The 16,371-nt window shown below is 46.1% G+C and overlaps 1 protein-coding gene across 5 annotated transcripts; it reads left to right on the plus strand.

The window, feature by feature from the left end:
• Positions 1 to 234: 234 nt before the first annotated feature.
• si:ch1073-157b13.1 (7SK snRNA methylphosphate capping enzyme) lies at positions 235 to 16,237 on the plus strand. Of its 5 annotated transcripts, none has more exons than XM_036548214.1 (6): positions 235 to 286; positions 536 to 649; positions 1,169 to 3,055; positions 5,650 to 5,868; positions 8,973 to 9,096; positions 14,874 to 16,237. In XM_036548214.1, exons 2-6 carry the CDS (start codon positions 644 to 646, stop codon positions 14,927 to 14,929), a joined length of 2,292 nt encoding a protein of 763 aa, XP_036404107.1. In that variant the 5' UTR covers positions 235 to 286; positions 536 to 643; the 3' UTR covers positions 14,930 to 16,237. The 5 variants fall into 5 exon arrangements, with proteins under 5 accessions (XP_036404107.1, XP_036404109.1, XP_036404106.1 ...); XM_036548216.1 differs by adding an exon at positions 765 to 1,062 and having other exon boundaries at positions 259 to 647; XM_036548213.1 differs by having other exon boundaries at positions 259 to 403.
• Positions 16,238 to 16,371: the final 134 nt, after the last annotated feature.

The following is a 16,371-nucleotide window of genomic DNA, read 5'->3' on the forward strand; positions in this document are numbered from 1 at the left end:
TCACGCGAATGGCTTTTTACGCCGAAATATGTTTTAATTGTGCAAAAATTCCTGGCGCTGGTAGGACAATTTGGCTGAGGACAGGCAGCGCGTCAGATACCTACTGAGGAAGAGGGTCGGTTGCTGTCAAACCCATCCCATAAGCTTACCCTATTGGCTGTACTCGGCAGGGCGAACTCCAAAACCCTTCTTCATTGGTTGTACTATCTGCCCATCGGTCTTTTTAAGATACCACGATGGCATATAAAGAGCGTAGAGGGACTGAAACGCAGCGCGAGATCAGAAGGTATAGCTTGTCTTACTCAGTGAAAACGTAGATGAGTTGAGCGAGACCGACCTCACCAACATACACACTCACTCACAGCCTAACTGCGAGATTGAACATATCACTCGCTTTTTAGGGGTGGGTCAAATTTAATTGTTTTCAGACGTATTATACTTTTGTATACAATGCACTAAATACAGAAACTTGCAGCTAGGTAAAACAAAACATCGCGTAAAGTCAATTTTGGGGCGGGCGATTTTTTTTTTGTAGAAAATACTGTGACTCGAGGGAGGGGAGCTGGGCACCTCAGCTTAAAAGAAGGCGGAGAGAACTGCGACCAGGCGCTGTGTGAGCGAGCCCATCGCTCTGTCCCTGTGAATGTGTGTGCGTATGCCTTTTTTTCTTCTTAGAGCTCTCATTGCTAATGAATAATTCATTAGCGTCGTTGACGTGTGTCAGTAGGAGGCGGGCTTTTGTAAATCGCCTGCACTTTTCTCAGTTCTCAGGAGGCGGGTTCATACACGGCGCGCATTGGAGGGGTCGGATCGACGCCGTTGGACGCGCGCACTTTTTTTTCTCCCTTTCTCGCACAGCATATGATCAGTGGCTCACTGGCTTGAGCTCCAAGCTCGTTGCTACTGTTGGTAGACACCGACGAAGTTATATAGTTATGAATTTATGAAGTTATGTCAGTGCTGTGTTAAGAGACAAGTCTTTTCAATGTGGTATAGGCTATGAACTTAAAGAAACACCAATACAATAAGAACAAACTTAGACAGAGGAAATGACATTCCAGAGTAAGTATCTACATTAGCAAGCTAATGTTTTATGTCATTTTGAGTGGCTGTGGAAGCATGTTTTGAGTATGACTTTATTAATGTGCTGCTCATTTGCTTCCTGTAGGTAAATGCCAGCCTCAGTGTTGAGTGGAAGATGATCGAAATGTCAGTGGACAAAGAGACTGCTTTACCTGGTAATGGCAGAGGGGATCCCATGGCACATGGGCAGACCCAGCACCTCTCAGAATGTGCCAAAAATTGCAGTGATGCCTCCAGAGCATCGGCGGTGGCGGCGCCCAGCAGCTTAGAGGACAGCACATCCTATGCCGGTGCAGCCTTCTCAGGCAGTGTGGTCTTGACTGAGCGGCTGACCGACGATGCAGGCGTGGCGGGGGGCTGCAGCCGCACAGAGAGTGCGGGCATGGGGGCGCAGCTTAGTGGTAACCACCTCCGCCCCAAAAATGGGCTGCAGCAGCCGCCACCCCAGCAGCAGCAGCAGCAGAAGCTGGGCAAGCGGCGCTACAGCGTTAACATGGGCTTCAAGCACCCTGGCTTCAGCAAGAGGAGGCGGCGGGCCAACTCACAGAGTGACCCAGTGCTGCCCACCAACTTCCTGCTGGGCGGGAACATCTTCGACCCGCTGAACCTCAACAGCCTACTGGATGAGGAGGTGAACCGTGCCCTGAATGCCGAGACACCCAAGTCCTCGCCTCTGCCTGCCAAGAGCCGCGACCCCGTGGAGATCCTCATTCCCAAGGACATCACAGACCCACTCAACCTCAACAGCACTGGGGGCGACGGCAATATCCTGGCGTCCCCCCTGAAGAGTGGAGGCAGGAAGAGACACCGCAACCGCCACCATGGGGGGGGAGGAGGTGGGGGGGCAGCGGTCCAGCTGGACCTCCTGGCGGGTGAGAGGGGTAAGGCTGGTGAGGGGGGCGCACCAGCAGCCGAAGCCCCCAAGGAGGGCTCCGTCCTGCTTAATCTGACGCCAGTCCCTGAGTCCCCACGCCCCTACGAGCTCAACACCTCCATCAACTGCCGTGATGAGGTGGTTCCGCCCATCCTGCCCCGAAGCCGGCCCCACCCCGCCCTGGGTTCTGCCCCTCCACCTCAGGTGCAAGGCCCTGCGGGTTCAGGCTCCCTCTCTGCCCCCTCCCAGGCCTCCTCCTCTCGCTGCCGCAAGCGCAGGCGCACCTCCAGCCGGTCTGACTCCACTGCCCCCACCTCCGCCCCTGCCCCGCCCACCAAGAAGGGGAGCACAGAAAGGGGGCGGGGCCCTGGCGCGGGGAGGCGACTGCAGACCTTTCACACGCCGGTGGGGGGCAGTAGGGCGGGGAGTGTGCCCATGGGGGGCCGGTCCTCCCAGCAGCCCCAGCGTGGCCGCCGCAAGCAGCAGAGGTTCCAGTATGGCAACTACAACAGGTACTACGGCTACCGCAACCCAGGCCTGAGTGAGGACCCGCGTGTGTGCGTGCTGAGGCCCGAGTGGTTCCGCGGCAAGGCTGTGTTGGACCTGGGCTGCAACACAGGCCACCTCACCCTCACCATTGCCAAGAACTGGCACCCTGCTCGCATCCTTGGCCTGGACATCGACAGTGGGCTGGTGCGTGCCGCCCGGCAGAACGTCCGGCACTACCTGTCCGAGCTGGAGGCCCACAAGGCCCGGCGGAGCACAGGGGAGGGGCGGGGCAAGGGCAGGGGCAGAAGCCGAGAGTGGGCAATGGTGAACTCAGCAGGGGAAGAACAGAAAGCAACGGCACACACTGAGGGGGGGAGCAAAATGGAGGACAAACAGGAAGTGGGAGCATCAATGGACACAGACAACCACACAGCATCCTCATGCCCCACAGAGGGGACAGAGGGTACCGCCACTGCAGCGCCCCCTGGTGGTCACTTAGCCAGCCCCCCATTTCCTGTCTCTCTGCGGATCTGCAGGGGGCCCATCGCTGCGCCCCCACTTCTGCACACTGCTACGGGAGACTTCCCTGCCAATGTCTCCTTCCTGAAGGTAAGGGCCCGTCGTGAACGCGGGGCCAATCATTAACCCAGTCACGTTAATGATTAGCGAAAATGAAATTTCAGTTTCTGCCCCAGAATATTTCACAACTCAATCAATGATCACATGAGCTGGAATTGATTCGCTACATGCCAGGCCGAAGGAGGATTGTGTAACGTGGTCTGTCTCGTTCTAGTCTGTTTTGGCAGGGGAGCCATGGTAGTGTGATATTTCCATGTTGGTGTGTTAGTTCTGCGTTTGGCTTCAGCGGCAGGTAGGGTCCAAAGCCTTTTGGAGTACTGTTATCTACTGCAAGGCCGGCTAAACTGTGACAAAATGGCCTTTAACAGTCATCCCTGCAGAATGACCAGTCACTCAGACGCTGGGGTTAAACTGGTCTGTGTTTAACTGCGGATGTGTGGTGCCCCAGCTGCATGCTAACACACGAAAGCAGATCTGTTTCTTTAGATAAACAAGACAGATGACATAAATAAAGCCACTGTGAAGGATTTTTGTGTCTCTGCACTGCATGAGTGTGTGTGTGTGTGTTTGTGAGTGCTTAGACAAATGAGACGAATTGACATAAATCAGCCTCAGTAAAAGATATTTGTGTCTGAGTACTGTAGGAAGGTGAAAGTGTGTGAGTGAATGTGTGTATGTGTCTGTGTGTATATAAGGAGAGTGTGAATCTCTTTGTTAGTTTGTGTGTGTGTGTGTGAGAGAGAGAGGGGGAGAGAGAGAGAGAGAGAGTGGGTGTGTTTTCTCTGTATGTGGGTGTGTTACTGTTATGTATCGGTGTACAGCAGTCTTGTGTGAGGCCTAGCTCGTGGGAGCTCCAAGCCACGCTAGCTCACAGGCAGCTGCAAGGGTGTGCTGTGTGTCCGTGGACAGCTGGAGCCGGAATGGAGGGCCTAGCACAAGGGGCCTCCTGTTCGGGCCACACCAGGCCTGTGCTTTTGTTTTGCGTCCCAGCATGAGGGCAGAATCTGATGGGGGAAACGCTGAATTCCATCAACTGCCCTTGTGAGCTGGGAGGGGTTTGGGGAGGGCGGGGGGCGTTTGTCTCCTCATCCTCTCCAAAAGACCTTGAATCACACCCACTGCACACACTTCCTCTCCCTCTGTGACTCTTCTCTTCTTCTCTGTCTGAGCAAGGCTTGTGCTGGCAGGCTCCCTTGTTAGCACCTTCTCTGCTCTGTGTGTGTTTGTATGTGTATATTTGTGCACTTGCTTGCTTGTCTGTTTGTGAGAATGACTTACTGTGTGTTAAATTTTTTTCTCATTCTGTGTGTGGTTGAGTGATAGTGAGAATTTTAACCACTATGTTTGTATCTATGCATGGGGCTTTGTACACTCTGTGTGTATGTGTGTGTGTGTGTTTGTGTGTTTGTTAAGTGTATGGGTGCGGCTGTGAGTTATTCAGTGTATCTGTGTGGTTATCGATGAAGGCCCATTGTCTTGTCTGTGTGTCTATATTGATCTGTGTGAGAGTGTGCTGCTTTGAGTAGGCTTTGTGGTGTTGTTGCGTTAATTTGTCAGGAGGGATGTCATTGGCTATATCTGTGCATACTTCAGCGTGCATTTATACCACTCTTATCCCTTTGATAAGAAGGATCAAGTTCCTCCACACTGGCTGCATTTGTTAGTTAATACGTTAAGGTCATCCATATTAAATACTGATTGCCTGTGATTAGTGGTGAGTCATATTATCCATAGATTTAAGTCAAGTTCAGTGTTAAAATGCCACTTAATGGAGCTATCCAGGGAAATGGATCTACCTGTATAACAGTTGACTTATATCAGTTGCAAATCAGTTCTGGTGGTCATCTATATGGCTCTGAAGCATTCTTTGCACAAATGCATTCTTTGCTTACATGCAAAATTAATTCAGCATCACCAGGACAAAGCTGCACATCCAACATACTGTAGATAATGAGAAAAGAAGAAAAGCTCCAAAAGTGTTGTATGACTGAATTAGCAAGGTTGCCATGCTCATAGTGGTTTAAGATACACCCGTTTCCAGTTGGTTGTCTTGCTTTGCATTGGATATGATAGGATGATATATAAAATGAGGTGATAATTTTGGGAGCAGATTTTGTCCAAGTATTTTTGCTTATTGATGAGATTAAGAAGGGAGGACAAGACATACATGTTGTACATATGTATGTTACTGATTCAGAGACATCCAGGAGTGATTAGAAAGGAGTTCATGATAAAGGAGTTCCTAGGCTATGAAGTGTAAAAGAATAAAAAAAATCAAAAAGTCACAGATAATCAAAGAGGTTCTCATGATTTACATTTCAGAAATGCAACACCTGGTTTTGAGGGCATGTAGTCATTCGATTTGAATGATCTACACCTGCCTGACATGCAGAGTCAAGTTCTACGTGTGTGTCAGAATTGGTGTGCTGCTACTGGGAGATTGCTTACTTTTTGGCTGTGTTGCGATTGGGTGACAGTTGCTGTATGTTTGGGGGGGTGTTGTGTTTGGGTGACTGCTGCTGTTTGTTTTTTGGAGGAGGGGGGTTGTTGTGATTGGGTCATGGCTGCTGTTGGTTTCGTTGGGGTGCTGTGATTGAGTGATGGCCCCTGCTCCTCTCCTGTAGGGGAACTATGTGCTGGAGAGTGACGCCTTGCTGCAGACCCAGCAGCCCGAGTATGACGTGATCCTGTGCCTCAGCCTCACCAAGTGGGTGCACCTGAACTGGGGCGACGTGGGGCTGCAGCGCCTCTTCAAGCGTGCCTTCAGACACTTGCGGCCTGGCGGTATCTTCATCCTGGAGCCACAGCCCTGGGCTTCCTACAGCAAGAGGAAGAAACTAACGGTGAGAAGGAGCCTGGAAGGGGGAAAGAGAGAGCGAAAGAGAAAAGGGGGAGAGAGGGAGAGGGAGAGGGAAAGGGGGAGAGGGGAGAGAGAGAGAGAGAGAGAGAGGGGGAGAGGGAGAGGGAGAGGGAAAGGGAGAGGGGAGTGAGTGAGAGAGAGGGAAGGAGGGAAGAGAAAGAGGAGGGAGAAAGCAAGAGGTGAAGAAGAGGGATAGGTACAGAAAGAAAATGGATGAATGGTAAAAAAGGGAGCAGCATTATGGGATGGGGAGGGATGTAAATAAGGAGAACTAGACATTGTGGGACCTGTCAGAGGCCTCTTTTCCACCAACACAAACTAGGTGCTAATTCTGAGCTCGTGCTAGTGCCAGTTCAGAGTTGCTTCAATTTGCAAACCTAAAACCGGTTTGCTTTTCCACGGGCTAGAGAGCCACCATAGAGCCACGTCATTACGTCACTGTATACACTGTATGCGTCTCTGCTTTCCTGCTAGTGCCAAGCTAGCAGTGGTGGCTGGTGAGCTGGAAACAGGGGAAGCCCAAACACTACCTTTAAATCTATCATTACTTTCAAACTGTTCCCCTTTATCCTCCTTGATTAACAATAAAACAAATAATTCACAGAATAATCGACACCAGTTGCGTAAATAGAGTAAATGATTGTTTGCGAACAACATGGCAGATTGTCTGTAGTTCGTGTGCTTGCGAAAGCTACATCGTTAATTAAACAATCTCACAAGGATGGCATTTATCGATTTAAATTGCGTTAAATGCTCATGACCCATCCCAGCTTTTGTGAGGTCTGTGTTCTAAACGTTATTGTTCATTGCACTCAACCTAACCAAAAAGTTTGTTTTCAGTAATGTAAATCGATTTAACTGAAGTTAGCTCCGTTCTGTAATTTGAATTTTGTAACACAAGAAAGCTGTAATGTGACACATTTAAGAGAAAGCTTTGGGATTACTTGGCACCTAATTAGTCAAATTGCCGTCCTTGTTAATTAAACGATCTAATGCTGTAGTTTTCGGAAAAGCACACAAATTTGAGACAATCTACAGTGTTTTGCGAGCATAGTGTTTTGCTAGCTTGCAGCCGCCATTGCAAGCTAGCGGGAACAAACAACAACAAAAACAAGAGAACAGTGGTTTAAAAAACAAGCTTGTCCACTACACTTTATATAGTGTTAGCTTTTTGTGAAGCCAAATGTTAAGTGACATTGGTAGGTGAGTCAATGGCAGTGTTAGAAAGTAGCATGCTAACGTTAGCTACTGTTACCAATTTCTCACAACAATGATATGAACGTCAAACATAACATTGTGTGAGAAATTAGTAGCTATGCTTGTTTGGGTAATGTTAGGTGACCAACAGCTAGCTAGCCATCAATGTTATGTTCGTAACTTGCATGGAAATTAGTAGCTCGCTAAACAGCTAACAAATACATAAAACTCTGGTTTTTCTTCCTCTTTTTAGGCAGACTAGATGCAACACTAGCTATGTTTTTTTTTTAAATGGTGGTCACAAAGTTGTAGTTGGTCTTATTGGTCACAATAATCCCGCCCCCAGCCCCTTATGTAGCGGTTCTTTGTTCTAGACCAGCAAAGTGTTGGTGCCGCTCTCAAACCAGTTTTCCTGGCCGAGAGCCGGTTCTTTGGCTGTCGAAACGCGAAGAACTGGTTCGAGATTAGGCACCAGCTCCAAACCGGCCCTCGAACTGCCTTGGTGGATAAGGGGCAAGATAGGACTTAAGATGTGCACCAAGAGTTCCAGAGATGTTTACTATGGGGGGAGTGGGGGGGGTAGGTTCAGAGTTACACGGTCCCATGGATTAGAGGGGATGGTGAACACCACCCAGCTTCAGTACTCTCAGCAAAGCTCTGCTGATATCTCCTGAGATCTCCAGCCATTGGAACAGCTTTGGGGAAGATCATCCATAGCTGTGGGATTCATGAGCTGGGGATGTTGCTTCAGCAATATTAGATCAGCATGCTGGAGTGGATCCACTGTTTTTGCAGCACTTGAATAGTTCATGTGGAGATACTGGTGCTGCAGTAATCTGCAGCCCACTTTACGAGGGGATCATCCTGAAGTTTTTCTGAGAGACTGTGCTACAGCCTTGGTCCTTGTCTGTTTTATCAGCTCTGATTCACAGGGGTGCGCAGGACAGCAGGGCGTACCTGTGTAATAGTACAGGAGCTCAATTCACCACATGGGTTGCATTCGATGGCAATTTGAATGGAAACTCTAAAACGTGTACGACCCTGGCCCTGGATGAGCTGACCTGCTTGTCCCCCCCAGGCTCCCCACATTCAGTTTAGGGGAGCGCTCCTTGCATGGAACAGCACACCTTTGTTGGACAGTTAATTTTGAATAAGTGATTAGTAGAGTAGTGTGGAAACACCCCTGCAGTGGTTCCATGGTTCCTCAGGCCTTGCTGCAGATCCCTGCCTGTCTACTGCCGCCCAATGGGAGAGGCGTGTTCTAGTGCTCCCTCTCCGTTTCTCCCATGAGTCTCTGCTGTCTGGGGCTTCGCACTGCTGAAACTGGCGGGTTGCCCTGGCAGCTCCCTCTGAGAACACACATCTACAAGTCAAAAACACATACACACATACAGAAAACACACATACACACATACAGACATACAATACACACGCACATACTCACCCCTTAGAGTGCATATTGTCTACAGACGGCTGGAAGAGGCAAACACTCCATACTGTTTTGACAGTTTTTAAATGTTAACAGGTGCTGAGGAATGTCATTCATGTGAAAGTGAAAATGGTTTAAATTTGTGTGAAAATGGTTTAATTTTCATTTTCAAATTTTCTGGCTCCTACCTGATAAGAACTGTAGGCATAAGAGCCTATAAAGAACCCTGGACAAGAGGCTATATTCATGAGATGTTTCTGGCTTGTTCTTGCATTCACGTTAAAGTGATGTGAGGTTATACTTTCAATGTATCAAAACCTGTGCGTACTCCACTATATGTCCAAGTAATTGTACGACCTAGCTGGTGACCCTCTTGTCTTGGGTGGAGTTGTCTTTATTACAGTGTGGGGCTCTACATCTCTGAACCTTAAAACTTTTCTCTCTTTCCTGGCCCCCTGCAGGAGACCACCTATAAAAATTACTACAACATCCGGTTCAAGCCAGATCAATTCAGCTCCTACCTGACATCGGAGGTAGGCTTCTCCAGCTATGAGCTCATCGGCACCCCCACGAGCTCCTCCAGAGGTCAGTTCCCCTCCACTCACACGTACTCACACCAAGACCTCCAACAGAGGCTCCTGGTCTGGCCACAGGGGGTCAGATGAGGAAGGGGGGTTTTGGTGTAAGGAGAGAAACCACCTCACAGCTTGCACACAACATTAATAAACTCTTGGCTGAAGAGGGAGAGGTGTGCGAATGTGTGACCCGCACCATGACACACATCGCAGCATTTCAGCAGACATGATCATGGCCACTGGAGCAGAACCACCTGTATACTACATACTAAATATACATTTACATTTATTCATTTGGCAGACGCTTTTATCCAAAGCGACTTACATAGGTTACAGTTCTTTACAATGTTATCCATTTATACAGCTGGATATTTACTGAGGCAACTGTGGGTTAAGTACCTTGCCCAAGGGTACATCGAACCGGCAACCTTTCGGTTACGAGTCCCTATACTACACTTCACTTGTAAATGGAAGCAAAACTTGACAAAAAAAAGTTTGATTATGGGTTTGAATTGAGATTGGATGTTTGCTGTAGTAAATGTTTACTATGTGTACTGTACTATACGATGTGTAGTTACGAGACTGTACTTTATTATAGACTGCATAGGGACCGAAAATGAAGAAAAGCCTTTTATATCTGCACAAACTATTAGAATATCACAGATCAGGGGAGATCAGAACATAAACAAAGCAGTAGGAAGCTACTGCAGAAGTCAGAAAACTACCTGTTATAATGGCCACCAGTCATAATAGTGTCAAATGACACCAAGATTTTTCAAGCCCACAGTACAGTGTATCTATAGGAGTGGCCGATGAATGAGGATCCTCTAATGTGGAATCAAAAGCCCCTTTCACACATGCACTGGACGCCGGAATATATCTGGCCCTTAGCTGGAGGAGCTGTATGTGAGAACGCAAATGTCCGAATCAGTCGGACCGGACATGTGACGGACTTCATTCTGCCAGCTCCCTAGTACAAAGTCCGCCTCATGTCGGAGTGAGCCCATGTGTAAATACAGCAGGCAACATTCCAGAGAATCCACCGCGAGCGAGTGGGCGTGTTGATGACATCTCTGTCATGCGACTGGCGCGAAACCGGAAGAATACAAACATCTGCCTCGTACTCTTTTCTGCGTGCCTGTATATTGCTTTCCACTGTTTCGTTGACATCGCAGATATGTCCAAATACATGCTATTTTGAGTCCAATGATCGTTAAAGAGATAGCTATAGTTATACTGCCAAAACCTGTCTCTTATAATGATCAATAACGTTGGTTAGTAGTTTATTATCTGGTTAGTAGCTAGCTAAGCTGTAGCTAAGTAATAGTGATGGGTATAGTGAGATAGGTGAACTGGTGACCTAACATTACATAGCGAACAACAAAAACGTAACTTCCTGTTATAATAAATGTATAATTAATAATTAATTATGTGCACTGGCTATGTGGCTATGTGTGATTTTTTTTTTTTGATAGGCTACCCAAAAGTACAATAGCTATGTTCACCTGCTCCTCCTCCGTGCCACATTATGTGCCCGTACCACCGAAAGGTAACATGTTGGAAAGAAAACACTTCAACTCGCAAATGCTTTTCGTGAACTTGTCAACACTTTTCACTCGTGAGAATGCAAGTGGCGTCTAACTGGAAAATACCACAAGGAAATCTGGACGAAATCTGAATTTTAAACTCGCAATGATTTCAAGCGACAATGTAACATACTACAAATGTAATTATTAATGGTTGCATACTGGGTACTACTCTGAAAAATAGCATGCAGTATACAGTATATATTTGTGTAGTACGCAGTACACAGTATGCAGTAGGCGGTTTCGAATACAGCCACTGTGATTTCTGCAGCATACTTTTTGCATCATGTCCTGCCTCCTGCATGTTCTACCCAGGCGCCGCCCCTCACCTAAACCAAACCGGAGTATTTCCTGTAGGTGAGAACGCATCTGTCACTGACAATCTGTTGTGTGCTACATGTGTGAAAGGGCAATTCCGGCCAAGTTCCAGACCTGATTCTCTGGACCTTGTCCGGTGTTCATATGTGAAAATGGCTAAAGAAACAAAACCTGTTTCCCTCTTGATTAAAAAGGAGTTTGTTAGACATCTTGTTTATAGTGCTAAGTGACTAAAGGGTGGGTTATCTACTAGTCTTTTTGTGTTCGATAAATGAAAGTAATATAAGATAGTGATTAAAATATCCTGCAGCACCATTGAGTTTAGATTTAATCTAATTATAGGTCCCCTGCTAAGACAAACTCTAGGTATTTTACATAGTTTTCAGTCCAAACATGTTTGTGGGTGTATTCAGGATAGAATGAAAAGGTTTTGTTTGCATATTTTCTTGAATGACTGATTGCACCAAAGCCTCCGGTCAGGGTTCTCTTGTCTCTTGTCTACAAATTCCACAGCACTGCGCTGTGAAATTTGTAGTGGATAAAATAGCCAGTGGCTGCAGGCGAGTAGTGTGTTGGAAAATTGCTTGCACATCACCTCAGTGCAGAATCAGAAAACACAGGACAAGATGTTAATAATCCCTTGTGCCAGTGGGTGGTGAGCACGGCCTGAGACTGCCTTGATGTTAGGAGTGGTACAGGGTTAACACACAGGGGTTGTCAAGTGACATTTGTCAAGTGAAATGTCACATTTGATATTTCATCAGTTAGCGGAAATAAGATGTAACATCCTTCTTACTGATTGGCGAAGTTGTATGTATGGTCTGTTTTGTTTGAGAAAGCGCATTTTTATCATTTTTAAAATGCCAATACAATCCAAATACAAACACTGTTTTGATGGTACATGAGCATGATCAGAAATCAGTTCTTTAAAATGAGCTTGATCACGTTTGAAGTGAAGACTCCAGATGCCTTGTGGAAGTCCATGGCCAGCTGTCCTGTGTTAATTTGTCAAAGCTCCATGACTTCAGTTGTTCAAAACAAGATCTGAAATTCTACTAACAGACATTTTCCCTACCAATGTTACCTTTGCAGTATTGTTGCAGAAATGTCTGTCTTATGTTAACTTCTTTCAGCTTTGAGCTTCTTTAGCAGTGTAGCTAACACGTGCACTGTGAAGGTAGCTCAGCAGTGGAGCAGTAACAAATGCTCTCCAAACACTATGCATATGACTACACGCTTAAAGCCGTATGACTTCTCTCCAGCTTTCATCATTCTGTTGATTCTAATGATTGGGATGGCATAAGTCTGTATGTCTGCCCAGCCATAACACTAAGGCCGGGGCCACACCGGTTGCGTCGCGTGTGCGTAACGGCTACGTTGCTGAACTGCTGCGGCTCACGTGCGTGTGTTTGTCCACACTGCCAGCGTTGCAGCTGCAGCGCTGCTACTGCCGGCCCTATCTTTCTACATTGAGTTTGCCTTTGATAATGGCCATCAATAACAGAATGTTTGATTTAATTTCATTATAAATTTAATTTATATTTAGTTTAGACAGACAAAGTTTAAGAAGCATGAGCTCAATTGTTAATAATAATAATAATAATAATAATAATAATAAAAATATACAGCAATCCCTCTTCACTTGGCCAGGCTCAGTTTAAAAGCCATTTCCATGGGGGGTTTCGGGGTTCTGTTCTACAGGTTTCCAAGGGTAGGCTTATCGAGAAGTATCGCGGGACCTTAATTGACATTATAGGCGCCAAACCAAATCTAAAACCGTATAAGCAGATGTTCTGTGTTCAGTCTTTGTTGTGTGTTTGTCTTGCCACTATATCTTGCTTCAAGTTCGACATTTTTTCCCCCTTACAAATGGGAAAGTAGGCTCCTCTGTTATTTGTTTAATTGAAAAATATTTTGTAAAAGAGCATGCTGATCACGAAGAAAATAGACTGCCTAATACAACTTATCTGTTTATTTTCTTCTTTTTTCATATGTAATGTTACTTTAGATTTAGATTTAGAAGTTTTTTATTAGGCTACCTGTCTATTCGCATTTCCTAAATAATATTACCGTGGCTAATTCATTTTTTTGGTTGGTTTTTAGTGCGAGTTATAGACAGAAGGAAAGCCATCGCGCTTTATCTTTTGCTCCGAAGGAGAAACCGGCGAAGAATGTGGGTTAGGAGGCAACTTGGAGCTTTTCACCATCTTGCTGCTGAACTGCATCTTGATAAGGACAAACACCTGAAGTATTTCAGATTGAGCGCTGAGCAAATGGATCATCTTCTTTCCTTGACTATGTAGTACACATGTAGCCTGCACTTTCCCCTTTAATAACATGCAGTAGGCGATCTGAGAGGGGATGCTACCCCCCTTGTTAGCAAAATGACCAAAATGCATCCCCTTTGTTAACCTGCCATCCCCCCCTCTCCATCACCTAGTTAGTAGTAGCAGAGAGACTGATAAGTGTGCATCTGCCATCCCCCCTGTTAAAAATGAACAAATCACCTACTGATAACATGCGATTGCTAAAATGGTTTTAAAATATTTTTATTTTTTCATGTTTGTGACATACAGCCTAGACATTGAAACTACAGTGAGAGGTGTCAATTATGTAATGTTGCTGGTATGATGTCAATATGACTATCAACAGGTAGTTTTCTCTGTGTATTTTTGCTGAGAATCGCTCGCGTCATGCAGAAAAAATAGGCTCCACGCCGAAAGTCTAGATGACTCGCAGCTGCAGCAAGGCTCGAGCCGCGCCTGAGCCGCGCGTCTCACGCAGGCTGTGTGGCTGCTCTAACCTGTTAACATAGGCGCGACACAACTGGTGTGGCCCCGGCCAAAGGCTAGTCTCACTACATTACACTACTGTCAGCAAATGTTTTTATCCAAAGTGATTTACCTAGGTTATAATTTTTGACATGTTATCTATTTTTAGAGCTGGATATTTACAAGGGCAACTGTGCGTAAAGTACCGTATCCAACGGTACAAAAGCAGTGAGCTAGCAGAGAATCAAACCAGCATTGTTTCTGCTCTTTACCACTTTGCTACATAGTGGTAATGTTTGAAGCGCAGTACACAGCATTCAGTCATGTTTAAGTAACTTGGTGTGAGAGCACTGGCTTACACTCTGCACAAAAAACATACAGGAGGAGGAGCCTGGAGGCTCATTAACCAGAGGCTGGCTCAGTTAGACAGTCAAAATTAAGTTATTTTAAATGCACTTGCTTGAAGGAGATCCAGCTATTGATGGATCTGAATTTGATTAAAGGCAAAGGCGTCCTCCCTTAAATACTTAATGTCTGTGAATTTAGGGTAAATTAACTATTAACTATCAGTTTTTGGTGAACAGGAGAAGTTTTGTCTTCACACTTGGGAAAGTGTATTTTGTTTCATTTGTGTTGAGGTTGTGCAGTATTTCTGCGGATGTGTCCAGTGATGCAAGCCAGCTCTCCCGCTGGGGCGTGTCACTCTGCTTCTTCGCTGGTAGTGCGATATCATTGAGCACACTGGTCACAGTAACAGACCTAATGTTGTGTTTGTACTAAATGACTGTCACATGAGCCAATGGGGAATTGTAAACATGATTTGATGGGCTTACTTTGTACAGTGGACATCAATTTTAAATGTACATTTACATTTAGTCACTTTTACCTTGTGCATTGATCTGGATAAGACTGATAAAGTGCGAGTGCATTGAGCGTTAATTGCCGTAACATTAAGGCATGAATGTGTTAATAAAAGTGCACACAGCTGCACACTGTTTTGTGAGTGGACAGTACACTGAGTGGTTTAATGGTTGCCTCCAGTGATCCCTTCACTGACAGGGCTGTAGTGTGGGTTTGTCTCTGTGTGGGTAACATCTCTCTCTGTTTTTCAGGATTTCAGAGACCAATTTACCTGTTTCATAAAGGACCGTCTTCCACAAGGAAATGACTGTCATCTGGAAGACGGGGAAATGACTGTGATCTTGGAAGTCAAGGAAGTACAAAAAAAAGAAATTTATTCATCCACCTATTTCTTAAGTGTGAGCTTTTTCAGACAGAAATTTTAACCTTTGGGAAAACACCTGCAGCAAGAAAAGCTCTGAACATAATTGGGGGGAGCCAAAATGCTGATAAATGAATTCAACAGATTTCTTAGTTTTACTTGCCAATTTAACAGGCCCCTCTGATTTTGTAAAGACTAAATATGGGAAAAAACTGTCAGAATAGACTAACAAACAAACACACACAAACCACTTTGAAAGCATTATTCTATAGCGTTCTGTTGTTTCCTTATAGAAGTGCAGCTACAAATCTGTGTTTGAGAAAAACGTGTATTATTCCAGCACTTTTGTTTCTTGCTGTGGATCCGCACCTGTTGGAGGTGTCAGTAGACTTCAGGAGATGAGAGCTCACTATTCAGTGTCATGTTATGTAACTGCCAGCTTCTGAAGCTGCCTGCCAATCGCATCACTCGCCTCTGCCCTAATGAACGGGAGAGGGGGCTGTTCCTGTCCTTCCTGAAGGACTGGCTATGGTGTTTTTTCATACATGCTTTTGAACAGCATGAGGTGGAGGACTGGGAGCCTCAAGCCTCCATACACCAGCATTTTCACAATGCTCGCACAATGTTGCGTGTGCATTCAGAAGGAGTTGTGTGTCAGCTGAGGGGAGATCCTCATGGTGTTACTAGTGGCAGAAGACTGAGAAAATGGCTGACAGGCCTGGAGCCCCTACACAGACACAGCACCAGAGCTGTGACTGCAAACCCAACCCTCTGCAGAGCCGTGGGGCACAGCATCAGGATGGAGAACACCACTGCTCCTTTCCCAAAGACCCGACATTCAGCCCTGACAAAGGAGAATGACAGCAAATGGGGCTCTGATCTCACACCCCGCCGAGACAATGGTTTGGGGAACAGTGGGGAGCACATTTATGGTTCACCAGGACTGACTGGCTTCAGCAGCCTGCTTCATTTGTTTGTTTTCAGGATCCAGCACGCCCGTGGCAGACGCTGAACGCAACGCACAGTCCTGGGAGAGGCTTCCTTTCTCAGCAGGAAACCGCCACTTCAGCCAGGGTGTAGGCCGCTGCTCCATGAAGATTCTCCTGTATTTTTTAACTAAATTCACAGGAACACAGTTCCCCTTGGTTTGTGTGTGCATTTTGAGTGACAGGAAGGTCCGTACTTAATCATGTTAACAAGGTCATTTTCCCTCCAGTCACACAAAAGGTTTTTGAGTGCTTTCAATGTTTTAAATCTTGATGAAAATAAATCCACTTCCAGTTGGATCTCGATCGTCTTGGAATGTCTGTGAATTGTACTTTGTGAGCGTGATGATCTGAAATATTAATTTATGAACTGAAGCTCTGCCCTCAGGATGTAATTAAAGT

Source organism: Megalops cyprinoides, chromosome 16, assembly GCF_013368585.1.
Source record: "Megalops cyprinoides isolate fMegCyp1 chromosome 16, fMegCyp1.pri, whole genome shotgun sequence".
Taxonomy (NCBI): Eukaryota; Metazoa; Chordata; class Actinopteri; order Elopiformes; family Megalopidae; genus Megalops; species Megalops cyprinoides.